A 17,534-nucleotide genomic window follows, 5' to 3' on the forward strand; every position below is an offset into this window, starting at 1 on the left:
ATCTCTATGAGTTCAAGGCCAACCTGGCCCACTTAGGAAGTCTCAGGCTAGCTAGGGCTACATAGTGAATGAAACCTGTGATGGTAGCAAAAATTGTAATCCAGTTGCTATTTTGTTTTCCTTCAAGAGACTCAACAAGCTCATGGTTTTCTGGGCCTGACTCCTGTACTTTAGCATACCATAATAATGCCTTCAAAGAATGCACCAGTAAATAAAGTGGCAGTACTACTGCATTTCTAGAAAGAGGCTAATTAAGACAACATAGGTACACTCTTTAGGGACTGTGGTTTGATGTCATTATTTATACTGGCTATTATTCTGTGTTATAAAACAACCCTAGACACACTTTAGAAAAGGAAAATCAGCAAGATAACCTATCTTTCAGAAATGTTGCATCAAGTCTTCATTCACTATTTTAAAATGCAGAGGGATCAGTGATCATGACTGTATGTTCACAGAGCTCACCGACCCAAGCAGCTCATCAACCATCATGTGGTCACTCACTGAGGTCTTGGACAAAAAAAAAAAAAAAAAAAAGGACCTGAACTACTTACTGCCATGGGCCCACACAAAAGGAATATGGAGTGAGAATGGATGGGTACAAATTCAATTATCTTTTTAAGCTTACATCTGCCTCTATCCGACCTCAACAGTCAGATTAACCAAATGTGACTTAAACTACTGTTTATGATGCAATTGAGCAGAGAGGCAAGGTTATTGCATGCAGATGAGTAAGGAGGCAGGGTTATTTTATATACAGGTGAACAAGGAGGCAGGTTTAACTAAGCTCAGGAATAGTCTTCAGGGGAGCAGTCTTCAGGCTGAAAGTATGGTGGGGGAGAGCTGTGGTGGACATTTTCTACACGCACTATCAATATTTGCACTTGGACTAGAAAGGAAGGCTTGCCATTTCTTTAGCTTTACCTCACCCTGGGGAGAAGCTTTGACATTTCCCCGGGGGTCTGAGGCTGTGTCATGTCAACAGCACATGTTCACCCGGGTGCATATCTTTAATCCCAGCACTCTGGAGGCAGGGTAGCTGGATCTCTGGGTTTGAGGCCAGCCTGGTCTACAGAGCGAGTTCCAGTTCCAAGGCTGCACAGAGAAACCCTGTCTGGAAAAAACAAAAAGAATGGTGACAGAAACTGCCATCCTTTGCTTTTGCTCCTGAGTCCATGCATTAGTTTCAGCTAACATTTCATTGGAACTATCTTCTTATAAATGAACACATTCATAATATAAGCTTTAAAGTCATCCCTCAATTTAACATCTGCTGTGCATGACTATCTTCTGAGCCAAGAACTGCCATCTTGGAGAGTTCACCTGTGCCCCTTGCAAAAGGATTATCTATCACATATGGGCTTGTTGACTGTATACACCTCCTCGTAGAGGGGCCAAGAGGGTCACTAGCCCCTCACCTGAGTACTCAGCTGCTCCCTACCACTCACTATACACAACTCGGCTTTAATTGCAGGAGGCCTTAGGGAGGGGCTAGAGTACTTAGGCTAGGGAAGACTAGAGTGGAGGAACCTCCATTTATGTGGCTATAGGGAAGCCTTCATTCCTGCTGGATAAAGACTTTCCAGGAACACCCACATGCCTGTAAGTAACTCCTCATCTGTGCTCTGTAAGGAAACCCAAAAAGTTCATTGGTTCCCCAGAATGAACTTTGGTAGAATCATGCTTCTGTTTGTTGTTGGGACCTTTGGAGAAAGGGTAGATGCTATGTATGTCTGTACCCCCTGGGAAGGAATTTTAGCAACACTTGGGGCATAGTTGGCAGGATAAGACAAAACTGAGGATGGGTTTGGAAAGAACAGTGATGTTGTCTCTGATATGGAGAATGAGATAAATACCTGAAGTGAATTGTGTGTGTGTATACTGGGGGTTGAAGAAGAAATTAATTTTTTTATTTTTTTGGTGTTTTGAAACGGGGTTTCTCTGTGTAGCCATGGCTGTCCTGGAACTCACTCTGTAGACCAGGCTGGCCTAGAATTCAGAGATTCAACTGCCATCACCTACAAGTGCTGGGATTAAAGGCATGTGCCAACCTGCAGAGAAAATTTCAGCATGGTTTGTCCCTATAAAGCTTGTGGCAGGGGCATGGACAGTGCAGAGATTAGTGAGACATGTAACTAAGATAAGGCCACCAAAGAAAGGATTTGGGGTGAGAGAAATCCCAGGATGGCAGTTTTCTTACAGGTGGGATAGGTTGGAGTGCTTGCTTGATATTTGGGTCCTCTTTGGGATCATGGAGATGGTTTGAGAACTGCCAAAGGTCTAGAGCAAGCATTACATGCCCTGGGATTAGCACATCGGGAGCAGAGGCAGCTTAGCCACTGATAGAGGTACTAGATCTATCTGAGACTGAGGTGGCAGCTTGGAGGAAGATTGCAGAGATAAGGGAGGGACTCCAGCAAGAAAGGGATTGAGGTTGGTAGCTGCAATAGTGGCCTTAGATTTATTGGGTAAATTGGTTAAAAGAAATGGACATGTTGGTCTGCATTTTTTTTTTTAAGGCTAGAAGGCCCAGATTAGACTAGTAACACAAAGCCCCTTCTAGAACCTAGACCATGCCATGGCAAGGAGTCAGATAGTGATGAGGAAGTGAGTGAGTTAGAAGTGACCACAGACTCCCCTTGGGTCTGACCTTTCACACAGAGAATTAATACAGAAAAAGAGGAGGTCTGTGATTCAGCATGCCAATGGATTCTTAACAATGGGCTGGTGCAGACCGTGATGATCAGAGGATATTCAGCCCCAGAGCTGTTGAAGCTGGAGAAGACTTTCAGCCAAGCAGTGGAGGAGCGCCTCACCTGACTTCTGAGGATGTAGGACATGGGGGCAGATCAGATCAATTCAAGTTCTGCAGAGCAGAAAAGCTGAGCAACATAACTACCCATCCCTCCTTGTGACAAAGGTTTCACAATCTAAGGCAGTGTGAGGAGAATCAGTCTCTGGCAATGGCTCATCCCTGCTTATCTCCAGCTGAGGTCCCTATGAATATTAAGGACTGGAAAACAATAGACAGAGGGCAGACTCCACTAAGGAAACTGGGGATGAGGGAATGATACTCAGTTCTAAGGCTCAGCTGGACTGTGTTTACGGAATTAAGAAGGAAACTGATTCAGCAAGGATCATGTGACTGGTGTCCAGCATTGGTAGCAATGCTGAGCCCTTGGTAGGTCATGACCTGTATGAAGCAGGAGATGCTTTGGCTGATCTGTACCATTTTTTACAATTATTTATTTATTTTTCTTAGATAGGGCCCACTCTATAGTCCTAGATGACCTGGTATTCACCAAGTATGCCAGAATGGCCTCAAACTTAAGAAATCCTCTGACCTTACCCTCTTAAGTGCTAGGATTACATCAGTGGTTCTCACCCTTATTAATGCTGTGACCCTTCAATATAGTTCCTCATGTTGTGATGACCCTAAGCCATAAAATTATTTTGTTGCTACTTCATAATTATAATTTTGCTACTGTTATGACTCCTAATGTAAATATCTGATATGCAACCTGAAGTTGTGACCCACAGGTTGAGAACCACTGAATTACAGGCATATGCCACCTCATCTGGCTTGTACAATTTTTTTTTTTATTTTGCAATACAATTCAGTTCTACATATCAGCCACGGATTCCCTTGTTCTCCCCCCTCCGGCCCCCCTCACCTTCACCCCAGCCTACCCCCCATTCCTACCTCCTCCAGGGCAAAGCCTCCCCCACGGACTGAGATCAACCTGGTAGACTCAGTCCAGGTAGGTCCAGTCCCCTCCTCCCAGACCGAGCCAAGCGATCCTGCATAGGCCCCAGGTTTCAAACAGCCAACTCATGCAATGAGCACAGGACCCGGTCCCACTGCCTGGATGCCTCCCAGATAGATCAAGCCAATCAACTGTCTCACCCATTCAGAGGGCCTGATCCAGTTGGTGACCCCTCAGCCATTGGTTCATAGTTCATGTGTTTCCATTCGTTTGGCTATTTGTCCCTGTGCTTTATCCAACCTTGCTCTCAACAATTCTCGCTCATATAAACCCTCCTCATTCTCGATAATTGGACTCCCAGAGATCTACTCGGGGCCTAGCCATGGATCTCTGCATCCAGATCCCTCAGTATGGCTTGTACAATTTTATATCAGGCAATGTATAGTCATAGTCTATATCCTATTACCTTCCTCTGATATTGATTTTATTTACTTATTATTTTTATATTATTTATTATTATTTTATTGATGTTGATTTTTATTTTATCAGACCAGTCACCTTGACCTTGTTAAGTCTTGCTTTTATACATTTTAAGTGGTAGTTTCAAGGAAAACCAAGACATTTTCCAAATTCCTCTGACTTAATGTCATTCAGTCTCCAAATTCTGTACCTTCATTGCTGGAGAGGTTCCAATAAATGGTCTTGGTGGGTATTTACACTGTCACACAATTGAAAATTTCTCAACAACTTTAATCATTAGAGGGCTGTAGGAAGAGGTAGTTTAATATTGATAAGGTCTCATTTTCTCCCTTTGTAGTACCTGCCAAAATGTCAATTCTTTTTAAAATGGTTGTGCTGGTTGGTACCTGACATCAGAGCTTGTTAATAGTAAATATTGTTTTTGCACTTATTTTGTGTGTGATACACATGTGGAGGTCAGAAGACAAGTTACCAGAGTGTACTCTCTCCATCTACCCATGGGTTCCAGGGATCGAGCTTGAGTCACCAGTCTTGGCCACAAGGGTCTTTTCCTGCTGAGCCACCTCTTTGACCCGGATAAATATTTAAGATCAATCAACCTCTCCCTCCCTTCCTTTCCTTTTCTCTGCATGGGGTATGAATTTAACCAAAGGCCTCATACATGGTAAGCAAATGTTCTATTGAGCTCTTGTTGCCAGAAGAGGCTTTGTTGTTTATTGTGGTTTTGGTTGTGAGCCTAGCCTTTGATGGCTGACCCATATGTCCAGCCCAAAGTTCCTTATTTTTTAGTGGTAGTTTACCTGTTTTAAAAGTCCATATGGAGCTGGGTGGTGGTGGCTTTGATCCCAGCACTCCAGAGAAGGAGGCAGGCAGATCTCTGAGTTCAAGGCCAGTCTGGTCTACAGAGAGAGTTCCAGGACAGCCAGGGCTACACAAAGAAACCCTGTCTTAAAAAAAAAAAAAACAAAAAACAAGAGGGAGGGAGGGAGGGAGGGGAGAAAGTCCTTATAAAGCTGGGGAGGTGGCTTAATGAGAACCTGAGGTCAAATCTCCAGCACCCATGTAAAAAGTCATTCTTCATAACCATCAGGGCTTGCCGACTGCTGAGCTAGCTCCAGATTCAGAGTAAGAACCTGTTGCATTAGAATAAGTTGGAAAGTAACAGAGCAGGACACCTGACACCCTAATCTGGCCTATGGACACACTAATAAAAATTTTTAAAGTTCATATAAAGAAGTTGAAGGTGTTGTCCAGTGTCCATTTGCATAGCATCTGTGAGATTCTGAGTTCCATCCCCAACACTTTAAAAAAAAGAGGTGGGGGAGGGAAGAAGGTCCAGAATCAAAGGTAGTTTTCTTATCTTTGAAGGTGTAAGTACCAGATCATCTTTTTGCACTAAGTTTTGCTGATGAGAAGTCCAACTTCTCTCTGTCTCCTCTTCTTTCTCTCATATTACTGTCAATTGCCAGAGTGGGGTGAGGCGGCGGAGGTAATGCATACAGTGGCATACAGAGATCTGAGGAGGCCGTGAAGTTGGCTCTCTCCTTCCACCTTTAAGTAGTGCTGGGGCTCAAACTCAGGTCACCTGGATTGCACAGCAAGTGCCTTATCCTCTGAGCCATCCTCCTGGACCTAGCTTGTGTTTCTTTTGACTCATTTGATTCCCTTAGCTTTTAGGGTTCTTTATCTTTTAGAGTTTCATTGAAATATGTTTATGTGGCTTTTATGGTCATTTTATTGTATTATTACTGTATTTTTTGTTTGTGTATATCGTAACTGTCCTCCAAGTCAACCAACTCCCTTCTTGGAGATTTCTGCTGTGCCCCTTGCAAAAGGATTATCCCAGCTGGGCTTGTTGACTGTTTACACCCCCCACAGAGGGGCAGAGAGGGCTCGCCTGAGTATTCAGCTGCTCCTGCCACCTGTTGTAAGGAACTCTACTTTAATTGCACTCAGCCTCAGGGAGGGGCTCGAGCATGTAGCTTGGGGAAGAGTAGGGGAAAAGGGGCTCCATCTATGTGGATGCAGGAAAGCCATCATTCCTGCTGGGTAAAGGCTTTCACCTGTTGGTTGGGGGAGCACTCACACCCTTCACTTGTGCTCTGTAAGGAAGCCCAATAAACTTATTGGGTCCCCAGAGTGAACTTGAGAGGAATCATGCCTCTGTTTGTTGTTGGGACCTTAGGAGAAGGGATAGATGTTGCATAGTTTGCCCCTGGAAAGGAATTTTAGCTATCGCGTCTATTGTGTGATGTTGGGGAATATTATTTTAAGGTGTGTTACTTTTGTTTATGTTGCATTTGTTTAACTCTGTGAAGCTGTGTTATGGTGTCTGTCTAAAACACCTGATGGTCTGATAAAGAGCTGAATGGCCAATATCGAGGCAGGAGAAAGGATAGGTAAATAGAAGGAGAAATCTGGGAGAAAAAAGGGAAGAATGAGCGAGAGAAGGAGCAGGACTCCAGGGACCAGCCACCCAGCTACACAGCAAGCCATGGAGTAAGAGTAAGATTTACAGAAGTAAGAGAACAGAAAAAGCCCAGAGGCAAAAGATAGATGGGATAAGCAAAGTTAAGGAAAATTGGCTAGAAATTAAGCCAAGCTAAGGCCAGGCATTCATAAATAATAATAAGCCTCTGTGTGTGATTTATTTGGGAGCTGGGTGTGCCCCCCAAAAGAGCAAAAAGAGTAAAATAAAAACAACAGTGTGGGAATGTGGGAGCATATGTGCTATGCCATACATGAGGAGGTCAGAGGACAACTTTCTGGAGTCGGTATGTCCTTCCAGTGTGAAATCCAGGATATAACTCATGTGGTCAGGCTTGCAAGACAAGCATCTTTAGCCTGTGGAGCCAGCCCCCAGCCCAGTTTTGTTTATTAGAAAACTAGACTTCTTTGTACCTGGTTAGCTTATTCAAATAGTTCTTATATCTGTCTTTGTTTTATTATAATTCTATCATTATTTTTCTTGGATCTACCTTAATGTCCTTTATCTTTTTTTTCCTCTTAATTGATGTCATAATATACTATTTGATGCTTATAATTTACCTGTTTTTCTTATATTCTCAATAATTATCTAATCATAATTATTATCTAATTACAATATTTACATCACTTAAAAAAAAACAACAACAAAAACCCCTGAGTCCAACAGTAACCACTCTACTTGCCCTCAATCCCTGTGCCTTGGCAACATTAATCTGTTTTTCTTTTTTCTCTATTGATTTGCCTATTTTGAACATTATGGAATTATATGATACATAGCCTTTTATGTCTGGTGCTTTGCCTAAGCTTGGTTTTTCAGTATTTCCCCATGTTACAGTGTGTCTTAGCTAGGATTTCTATCGCTTTGACAAAACATCATGACCAAAAAGCAAGCTGGGGAGGAAAGGGTTAATTTGGTTTACACTTTCATGTCACTGTTCATCATCAAAAGAAGTTAGGACAGGAACTCAAATAGGACAGGAACCTGGAGGCAGGAGCTGATTCAGAGGCCATGGAGGTGTGGTGCTTATTGGTTTGCTCCCTGTGGTTTGCTCAGCCTGCTTTCTTATAGAACCCAGGACCACCAGCCCAGAGATGGCACCACCCACAGTGGGCTGGGTTCTCCCCCATCAATCACTACTTAAGAAAATGCCTTACAGCTGGATCTTATGGAGGCATTTTCTCAATTAAGGTTCTCTCCTTTCAGATAACTATAGTTTGTGTGTCAAGCTGACGTAAGACTAGCCAGGACACAGTGTATTTTATTTCTTTTTACAGTTGAAGTGATATATTACATTGTGTTAAGCCAGCATTCATCATTTGGTAAATATTTGAGTTGTTTCCATTTTGGGTTATTGTGAATAATATTGCTAAAAACATATCCTAACTTGTTTTTGGTTTATTCTCATCCAGTTGAACCACTTATAAGGGTTTTTTTAAAAGATTTATTTTTATTTTTTTATTTATTCATTTTATGTGTGAGTGTTTTGTCTGCATGTATGTATGAATGTATATTTCATAAGTGCTTGATGCCTGTTGAGGTCAGAAGAGAATATTTAGATCCCCTGGAACTGGAGTTACAGATAGTTGTGAATCACCATGTGGGTGCTGGGAATCAAACCTGGGTCCTCTGTAAGAGCAGTAAGTGCTCTTAACCACTTATATATCTCTCCAGACCCCCATTTATAAGGTTTTGATTTCAAACATCATATCTTTAAATTCTAAGCTTTCTAATAAGGCTTCTCCCATTACTTTTGGTTTATTTATTACAGTGAGTTCTTGTTTCATGGCTTCTTTTTCTTTGTTGAAGGTATAGATATTTATTTTAAAATGTCTCATTACTAACTCCTCAGGTACAAGTGTTGTTGTTTGCTATGTTATAGTTTTGATGGTATCAAGCTTCGTTGCTTGGTAATTTAGAATTAATCGTCCATGATCTGTTTAGCTTGAATACATCCCATGTTGACAACTAGTAGGTCAAAAGTTCTCAGGGTTGCTGAGCCCTAGCCTTGCAAGTTGTATGTCTTAGATTGTAATGACAAATTATAGACATGGGTAATGACATGCAAAGCTCCTGATGGTAATAAATTGTATAGTTCTGAGTCCCATGACTGTTTACATCACATGGTTAAGGCCTTTGTCACACATCAGTGATGTGGCTACCAGCTTTCCTTTGCTCTAGCCATCCCTCAAGTGAGTAGGCAGTGTTTATTCATGCCTGGTACAGGTGTGGAGGTCAGAGGACAACTTGTAGGAGTCAGTTTTCTTTCCATCACGTGGGACCTGGGAGTTGAACTCAGGGTGTCAGGCTTAGTAGCAAGTAGCCCTCTTGCTTTTTGCTTTCCATTTCTGGTCTGTTACATTATCCTTTTCTTTTTTTTTCCCCACCATGACTGTGTCTTTATTAAATTTAAAAATATTTGTTCTATAATATATGTTTGAACAGGAACATGAGATTTCAACATAGGCTCAATTTATCTTGAAATAATATTCTTCGGATTCTTTCACCTTTTTCTATTTAATTCATATCTTGTTTGCTTGCTCATTTCTTTTTTGGTATGTAGGATGAGATGGATGAGGTAGACATTTTTAAAGTACACAATTTATTTTTATTTTTAAACACAACTTCTTTTAAATGTATAAGATTATTCTAAAGAATTCAGAGATATTTAACAACCCTTTTTCTTCTACATTGATGTTTCCCTCATCTCTATATTATCTTACTAATTTAAAGAGACACAGGATTCAGGAACAGTTGATCCTTATTTCACAGAAAAGTAATTGAATCAGAAAAGGGAGGTTTCTCTAAGTCAGGCAGTCAGTCAATGGTAAACTGAAGACTGACGCAGAGTATCCGGGTTCAATTGCAAGGTCACTGAGCTTCAGTGTAGCATAACCTTGCTGTCATTTTACCCAGGGTTTTGTGACTGTATTAGATTTTAAGAACACAATGAGAAGAAAAATGTTACCCATCAAGATGGGTGTCTAGATTTTTATCTTGGGAAAACCTATACTTTTTTTTAATAGTTAAAGCACTGTTAGATATGAATATGAATACTTGTACTATTATTTCAAGGTGTTTTTATTGCTATTATGCTTTTTGTTTGTTTGTTTTTTGTTTTTTCGAGACAGGGTTTCTCTGTGTAGCTTTGCGCCTTTCCTGGAACTCGCTTTGGAGACCAGGCTGGCCTCGAACTCACAGAGATCCGCCTGCCTCTGCCTCCCAAGTGCTGGGATTAAAGGGGTGCGCCACCATGCCCGGCGCTATTATGCTTTTAAAGTTGAATTAACTTGTTACAGTGGCTTAATTCTTTACTCTTCCTGCACTAAGAAGTAGGGGTATTTTATAAAATGGGAGGGATTTTTGTTCGTTTTTTTTTTTTTTTTTTGTAATTCAAGTTCAGGAAATAGAGAAGAAAGATGGTACTACGTTGGTGTTCTCTTTGTTGTGGATAATCCATGGCTCACAGATGCTCTGTGGAAAGTCAGCTCTGAGTCAACACATACAAAACATCAAGTAGTTAATTCTTAAAATTGGTGAGAATTTGAGTTTGTTAAGGACTGCAATATTTTAAAAAGCACATGCCTGAAACAATCGTTCTCAAATTTTTCAGTTTTCAGCTCTAAATTAGTTCCTTTAATGGACTTGTATTTATAAAGTAATGAACTGATTTGTTGAAAAATGCAGGACTATCAGCCAGAATGTCTGTCACTGGACATGACTTCGTGGAAACTGAAATTTCAGATTGGTTTAACAAATCTAAAAAATTAAAAATATGAGATTAGGTATCTTTCCTCTAGAAAGTAATTCTAAGTATTGAAACAATTTGCTGATATGTGACCAGTTCCCATACTTTATGTTTTGCAGGTAATCTTTCATCAGGGGAAGGCCTTCTTGGCTCATCAGTTTAATAAATATACCACAGATTCTGTTGCTTACCCAAGCTACTGTTCTGATTCGTTGACATTTCTTCTCATATAGAAATACAACCTGTGCTGCCCCAGTTCTCTGCACAGCTGACTTGGGCTTCAGAGGAGGGTGACCATTCTCAAGAAACATCAGGCAGAACACCATTCCAGATGATTTTTAAGGCAAGTTTTGTTGTGGTTCTATACACTCTGATCATTTGACTTATTATTTTTTTATATAATTACAATTACAGGAAAGAAAGCCTGGTTCCATCATAGTTTGAAGGTAAAGTAAAATAAAGATGATGTGCAGACATTAGATGACCTAAGAGCTTCCAAAATGCTGATGTCTATGTCCTACTGAGAGGCTGATAGTTAATTGACCTTGGGAGCTGCATTAGTCTGGGCTTCCATACAAAATACCATAGACTAGGTGGCTTAAGCAGCAAAGATCTATTTTCTCACAGTTCTGGAGGCTGAAAGTCCAAGACCAAGATGCCATCTGGGTCATGTGTGATGTTTGCGTCTGTAATTCCTGTACACTGGAGACTAAGGCACCAGGATCAACTGAGCTCTGGAGAAAGGGTGATGGGAGGGGCTGGGGTACCTTCAGGATTGCTTTCTGGTGAGGCCTCTTCCTGGCTTGCAAATCTTGTCACTCAGTCCTTACATGGCCTTTCCTTAGTGTGTGTAAAAGAGAGATCTCTCTATTTGCATGTGAAAAAATACCTTCACTAACTCTTTAAGGTGCTGTGTCTGAAAATAGTCACCTTGGCAGTTAGGGCCTTGGAAGGTGGAGGCAGGAAGAGATCAGTTCAAAGGCATCCTCAGCAGCATAGCAAATTCTAGGCTGGCTTGATCTATATAAGAACTGGTTTCAAAAACCAACAAAAAGCAAAGTCTTCCAGGAAGCACTGGGAAGCATCTCTTCATGATTGAATAACTGCACATTCCTTCTGGAAGGAACAGGCATAACATTGGGATACCCTGACTGTGCCTTATCTTCTTTAGGGGAATGAAAAGTAAACAATCTGGAGCAATTAATGGTTAGTCAGCTCTGAAACTGCTGATGTCAAGAAGCAATAAAAAGGTGATTCCAGTGAACCAAGGAAAGCAATGCTAAGAAATGAGAGCATGTGATTCAGTCAATTTGAACAAATAAGAACTCACATGACTAACATTTACAAATATTTAAACCTCTGACACCTCTATGAAATGGATAGGATAAGGATTATCACCCCACTTTACAGATGAAAAAATTGAGATTCAGAGAATTGGGATGACTTTCCTAGTGTCATAAGAAAGTGGAACAATTAGAACTTAAACTGTCTGATTCATGTAGGTCAATGCTAGTTCAGTATTTATTCATTTTGAAGCCCGTGTCTGTTCAAATTAGTCACACTGAGCTAGGTCTTATTGGTACACATTCTCTGGATATGTTATTTGATCTTAAGGAACTTGGAATATAAAGGAAGTCCCACATGTCAACAAACATCACCAAACATTGTGATATATGCCATAATGAGGTAAGCACTGAGTGCTGTCCTAGCACAGAGGAAGGACACCTAACCCAACCAGAAGGGGTTCAGGTCTAGAGGTCTTGATATTGAAAAATAGATTTGAATTTAGATCAGATAAACTCTACACATAAGAGGTTATAACACAGGGTTGGAGAGATGACTCAGAGGTTAAGAGCACTGGCTGCTCTTCCAGAGGTACTGAGTTCAATTCCCAGCAACCACATGGTGGCTCACAACCATCTATAATAAGATCTAGTGCCCTCTTCTGGCATGCAGGCATACACGGAGACAGAACACTGTATACATAATAAATATTTTTTAAAAAAGAGATTATAACACTTGAAAGAATTAGATAATAAAAAAAGATTCTCTTTTTTTCCTATTGCAAAACTGTTTCCCTAAGAAAATACAAGTATGATTAAATCAAATATTTAGACTACATATATAATATTTAGATTATATATAATTTGCCTTATCAAGGAGTTGCTGATAATACATTGGTGTGTATCTTTTCCAGTTAGAGTGAGGCATTTCGGTTTAAAGCAGTGGTTCTCAACCTGTGGGTCATGATCCCTTCACGTCAAATGACCCTTTCACAGGGAGTGCATACCAGATATTTACTTTACAGTTCATAACAGTAGCAAAATTATAGTTATGATGTAGAAACAAAATAATTTTATGGTTTGTGGTCACTATAACATGAGGAACTATATTAAAAGGTTGCAATAATAGGAAGGTTTAGAACTGGTTTAAAGTTTATAGAATAAGTTCTAATATGGAAATAGCTAAACATGAGTGGAAATCAAGGTCATGGTCATTGAAGAGGTCAGGGAATTAGGAAAGAATTGTTGTTTAGTGTGATCATCTTGACAGGCAAATAAAACCTTTTTGCTATGCTGGGTATGGAACCTAGGGCCTCAAGCATGTTGGATGAGCAGTCTGTCACTACACTCCTAACTCTTGGCCATGTACTTGTATGTGAAAATCAGATTTTGAAGTACAAAGGGGATCTGTGAGCTTATTGACCAGGAAAAAGATGGTGCTGGAGATGAGAGGTAAAAGAATAGTGTAGCCAGGTAGTACTAGCCTCAAAGGAGTAAGGACTTCCTTAAAGCATCATTTCCATTGCATCTCTGTCTCTACTATCATATAGCTATTTAAAAGGTATTTAAATTAAGAGAGTGATAAGAGAGTGCCTAAGATTTCATTGTAGGATTTTAGGCGGTGTGTGTGTGTGTGTGTGTGTGTGTGTGTGTGTGTGTGTGTAGGGTCGAGTAGCAAGATTTACAGCAACCACTAGTTGAGACATCCATGAAAAGACTATACTAATGATCTATTTAACTTTTTCATATGAGGAAAATTAATCTCTGGGAAATGTCTTATGTAAAAGAGATAGTGACTTTGGTGTTTATATGACTCCCTGCATGAGTCTGGGTAATGTGGAAGGCCTGCTCCTACCTTTTAAAGGGTTCCTATGAGGAGGAGAGGAATAAGAAACTTTTAGATAGAAAGATAGTGGAGAGGACAGACAGAAACACAGGATAGCTTCAGGAAGACCTGGATCAAAATCCATCGGCCCCTTCTGTCTCTTCAAAAGGGCTTTTTATAACAATGCCAAGGGGTGGGGCAAAAGACCTCCTCCTTGCTAGATCAAAGCATACTGCACAGCCAAGTATAGACCCTTCCAAACACCTGTAATGTGGGGATTTATCAAGGCAACTCCATGTAGTTAAAAAAGGAGGTTTATTTTGGGGTAACTTACAGCTAGTAAAGGGGTTGGTTACAGGATCCAGGAGAGATGAGGTGCAGTTCAACAGGGTTCTCTGGAGAACTCTGACTCAGTCTGCCCTCCAGCATCCAGGATTTCAAGGAACCAAGAGAGCTGGCATGTCTGGATCTCTGGTCTTAAGGGCTCCCAACTTGGCCCTGCCCCAGGGGAAGGTCATAGGCAGGCGTGGCAGTTACCAGAAGCCTCACTAGAGGTAGTACTTCCAGGCCAAAGCTGGAGCAGCTACCTCCTACACACCTAGTAATCACGCCCATGGTCAAATCATCCCCTTATGCACTCCTGCTGTGTTAAAGCAAGCTCAGATTCTTGGATCCTGAGTAAGTTCTCACTAGGAAACCTCTGTGGGTCTCTACAGCTCCCCCTTCTTAATATAATAAAGATCCCCTCAGACCTCTCAGATAGACTGTGCCTGCTTTAGGTCATTCTTCCCTAGTCAACCCTAGCCATCCTTGAGATACACTTTCCATCAAGTATACTCTGTCTTAGGTTGGAAGCTAACAAGAAGAACGTTGCCTGTCCTTGACTACCAGTCTCTGGCAGGGGGAAGTACAGAGCTTAACTCGGCTCTGACTGAGGTCCCTACTAAGAGCTTGCAAGTAGTTGGAACAACCACAGCAATCCCTATGGCTGCCACACTCCCCAGTAAAGGAGTAGAAGATGACAAAGATGGAATGTCCTTTTTGGATGGGTCTAAGATGTCTATAACAGCCTTAGCTGTGCCAAGCCCTTTTTCAATTCAATAAACTCTTGATGAAAATGCATCAAATAAATCAATAAACTCCTGATGCAACTGCATCACACTTAGATTCCCTTAGCTTCACCAAACCATGGTTAATCAATATCAACAGATTAACATAATTCTAGTATGAATATTGCTAGACATATTTGCAACTAGCATGAATATTACTATACATATTTATAATTCTTACATTCAAAAGCAAACTCTCTATAGAACTACTTTACAAACTTTAGCAAACATCTAAAAGAGATCTCTTAAAGAACTATTTACATTTTCTTCAAACAAGACAGAGAATACATGAATCATGAGTCACCACAGTTAAAATTGTAGGCGAACTCAAAACTGTTTCATTTCTGAGATTTGCAAAAGCTCAGAAAAGTCAGTTCTAATAACAGTCTTATAGTTCCCCTGAAAGTTTGAAATCAGAGCCTAATTCATCAGTGGCTCTAGAGTCTTTGTATCCAGCTTCCTTGATCCCAGGATTTGGTGAGTGCCGCAGCCAGGGGGTTGTAACACTTGGGATGACGTTGTACCCCACCAAGCCACCTTCCCCACCAGGTCTTTCTAGCCGTTCTGGAGCTGGTGGAAGTGTGCCCAGTGGCAGACGGTCACCGGCCAGGGGGCAGTCCCTTTACCCAAATTCATCGCAGTTCCCCTGAATCAACTAAGTTCAAACAAACATTACTGAAACTTCACTCTCAATTACAGGAGCACTTTCAGTTAGCTTTCCCTAGGAGAGCTGCCCTAGGGTGAAGGAGGTTGTCATAGTATCTAAGCAGCTACAGAGCTACTTTCAGAAAGCTAGCAAACAGAAACTGCATGAGTTGGGCTGCTAGCTTTGGTCAGGCGTTTACAATCCCAGTCCTGAGGCCCAAGCACTCTCAACTGCCTCTCACCCCAGGGGCTCAAGGTTCTTCCTGCTTCTATGAGCCACAGCTCTCAAGCAGCCCTGGCTCCAGGAGGAAACCCAGCTGCTATGAGCTGTGGTTTCTCTCACACTGTATTACCCTGGGTGTCTGGCTGTTCAATTATGGGGAATATTTGAAGGCCTTGTACCTCTTTCTCTCTGCCAGCTGCCTCCTGAATACTGGCTTAAAGGGAGACACAGCGCTGGCAGCCAGGGTTTAGCATGTTATGGGAGGTTTTTAGACCGGGGAAATTATGTGAGGCTTTCCCATTCTGATAGATGACTCCTCAGGTGAGTCTAATTCCGTCCCTACAGAAGGAAAAGAGACCTGGGCAGGAGAGACCTGAAGAGCTTCCAGTTGTTGAGAAAGAGAAATTATTAAGTTTTTCAAGCCCTTTAGTTCCTCCCTTGCCTCATCCCAAGACTTCTGTTCCTTAAACTCTGCTTCATGGCCCAAAGGGATCTGACCCTGATTGAATGATGTAAAAGTGTTCTCATCTAGCGGCACTGTTGGTGGGATGGAGGGTTTTGTCTTGCCCATGCCTGTCTCAGGGAAAAATTCCCCCCACCACTCAAGGCTTAGATCTAAGCTGTCCTGAATTAATGCCCACAGGCCCAAAGCTTCCATGGGAATCCTTTCTGGCCCATATTCCTAATCATATTTTTGCATTTCAACTCTGATTCTCCCCCAGGAGTCTGTGTCCAAAGTCCCATAGTTGGAAAACCAAGGACACAGTTCCTCTACAAACTCCAAGAACCTCTGTACTTGTTGCAATTCTACCTTAACTCCCCCAGTTTTCAGACTTTCTACAAGTGGATATACAAACATCTGCTGTAGCTAGAGTTTTCCTGCCTGGCCCACAGTCAGGACAAATCTCTCTCACCTGCCAGTCCCACAGCTGCTCAGACCCAACCAAGTAAACACAGAGACTTATATTGGTTACAAACTGTATGGCCGTGCCAGGCTTCTTGCTAACTGTTCTTATATCTTAAACTAATCCATTTCCATAAATCTATACCTTGCCACATGGCTCCTGGTTTACTGGCATCTTTACATGCTGTTTCTCATCGTGGTGGCTGGCAGTGTCTCTGACTCAGCCTTCCACTTCCCAGCTTTATTCTCCTCCTTGTCCCGCCTATACTTCCTGCCTAGCCACTGGCCAGTCAGTGTTTTATTTATTGACCAATCAGAGCAATTTGACATACAGAACATCCCACAGCAATCTGCTTACTATTTCCCTGCCCTATTTCAGCTTTTCTTTCTCAGACTGCTAAATCTACAGTAGCTGCTTGTTCCTGGATGCTGTTTTCAGGTCCAGCACTAGGGAAATTCTACTCTTACCCTAAGTTTCTTCTTACACAATATTCCTATGCCTAAGCCCTATATTTTTTTCTAATTTAATAGATAGAAATTAAGAGAGAGAGAGAGAGAGAGAGAGAGAGAGAGAGAGAGAAACCTAGATAGATACTTGCTACAGCCTTATTTTTCTATGTGCAGTTTTTGCTCCTGAAGAATAAAATACCTTTTCATATAAAACCGTACATGTCAACTGCTTCCATAGGGTTTTCCTACTCTCACTTACTTCCTCTGCACCCAAGTAAGTCCCTAGTTCTGGTGCCATCTGTGGGAGGCCAGCTCCCACCTTTTAAAGGGTTCCTATGAGGAGGAGAGAGGAATAAGAAACTTTTAGATAGAAAGATAGCAGAGAGGAGACAGACAGAAACACAGGATAGCTTCAGGAGGACCTGGATCAAAATCCACTGGTTCCTTCTGTCTCTTCAAAAGGGCTTTTTATAACAATGCCAAGGGGTGGAGCAAAAGATCTCCTCCTTGCTAGATCAAAGCATACTGCACAGCCAAGTATAGATCCTTCCAGAGAAACCCTGTTTCAAAAACAGCAAAACAAAGAAAAGTCAAATAAATAAATAATAAAATAAACTTCTAAACAGGGCACGCAAGGTCCCACTCCTCTCTGAGGATCTATAAGTAGTTAATGGT

At 41.5% G+C, this 17,534-nt stretch overlaps 1 protein-coding gene across 1 annotated transcript in view; it reads left to right on the forward strand.

Annotated features, from left to right (window-relative positions):
* Window positions 1-17,534, forward strand: part of CUNH11orf80 (chromosome unknown C11orf80 homolog) — a 104,519-nt gene that overhangs the window by 36,253 nt on the left and 50,732 nt on the right. Inside the window, exon 5 of the mRNA XM_052760104.1 lies at window positions 10,654-10,763. Coding sequence (XP_052616064.1) covers window positions 10,654-10,763 — 110 coding nt within the window. The remainder of the gene's footprint in view (window positions 1-10,653; window positions 10,764-17,534) is intronic.

This window comes from Peromyscus californicus, unplaced genomic scaffold (genome assembly GCF_007827085.1).
Source record: "Peromyscus californicus insignis strain IS unplaced genomic scaffold, ASM782708v3 Scaffold_4__1_contigs__length_199733344, whole genome shotgun sequence".
Taxonomy (NCBI): Eukaryota; Metazoa; Chordata; class Mammalia; order Rodentia; family Cricetidae; genus Peromyscus; species Peromyscus californicus.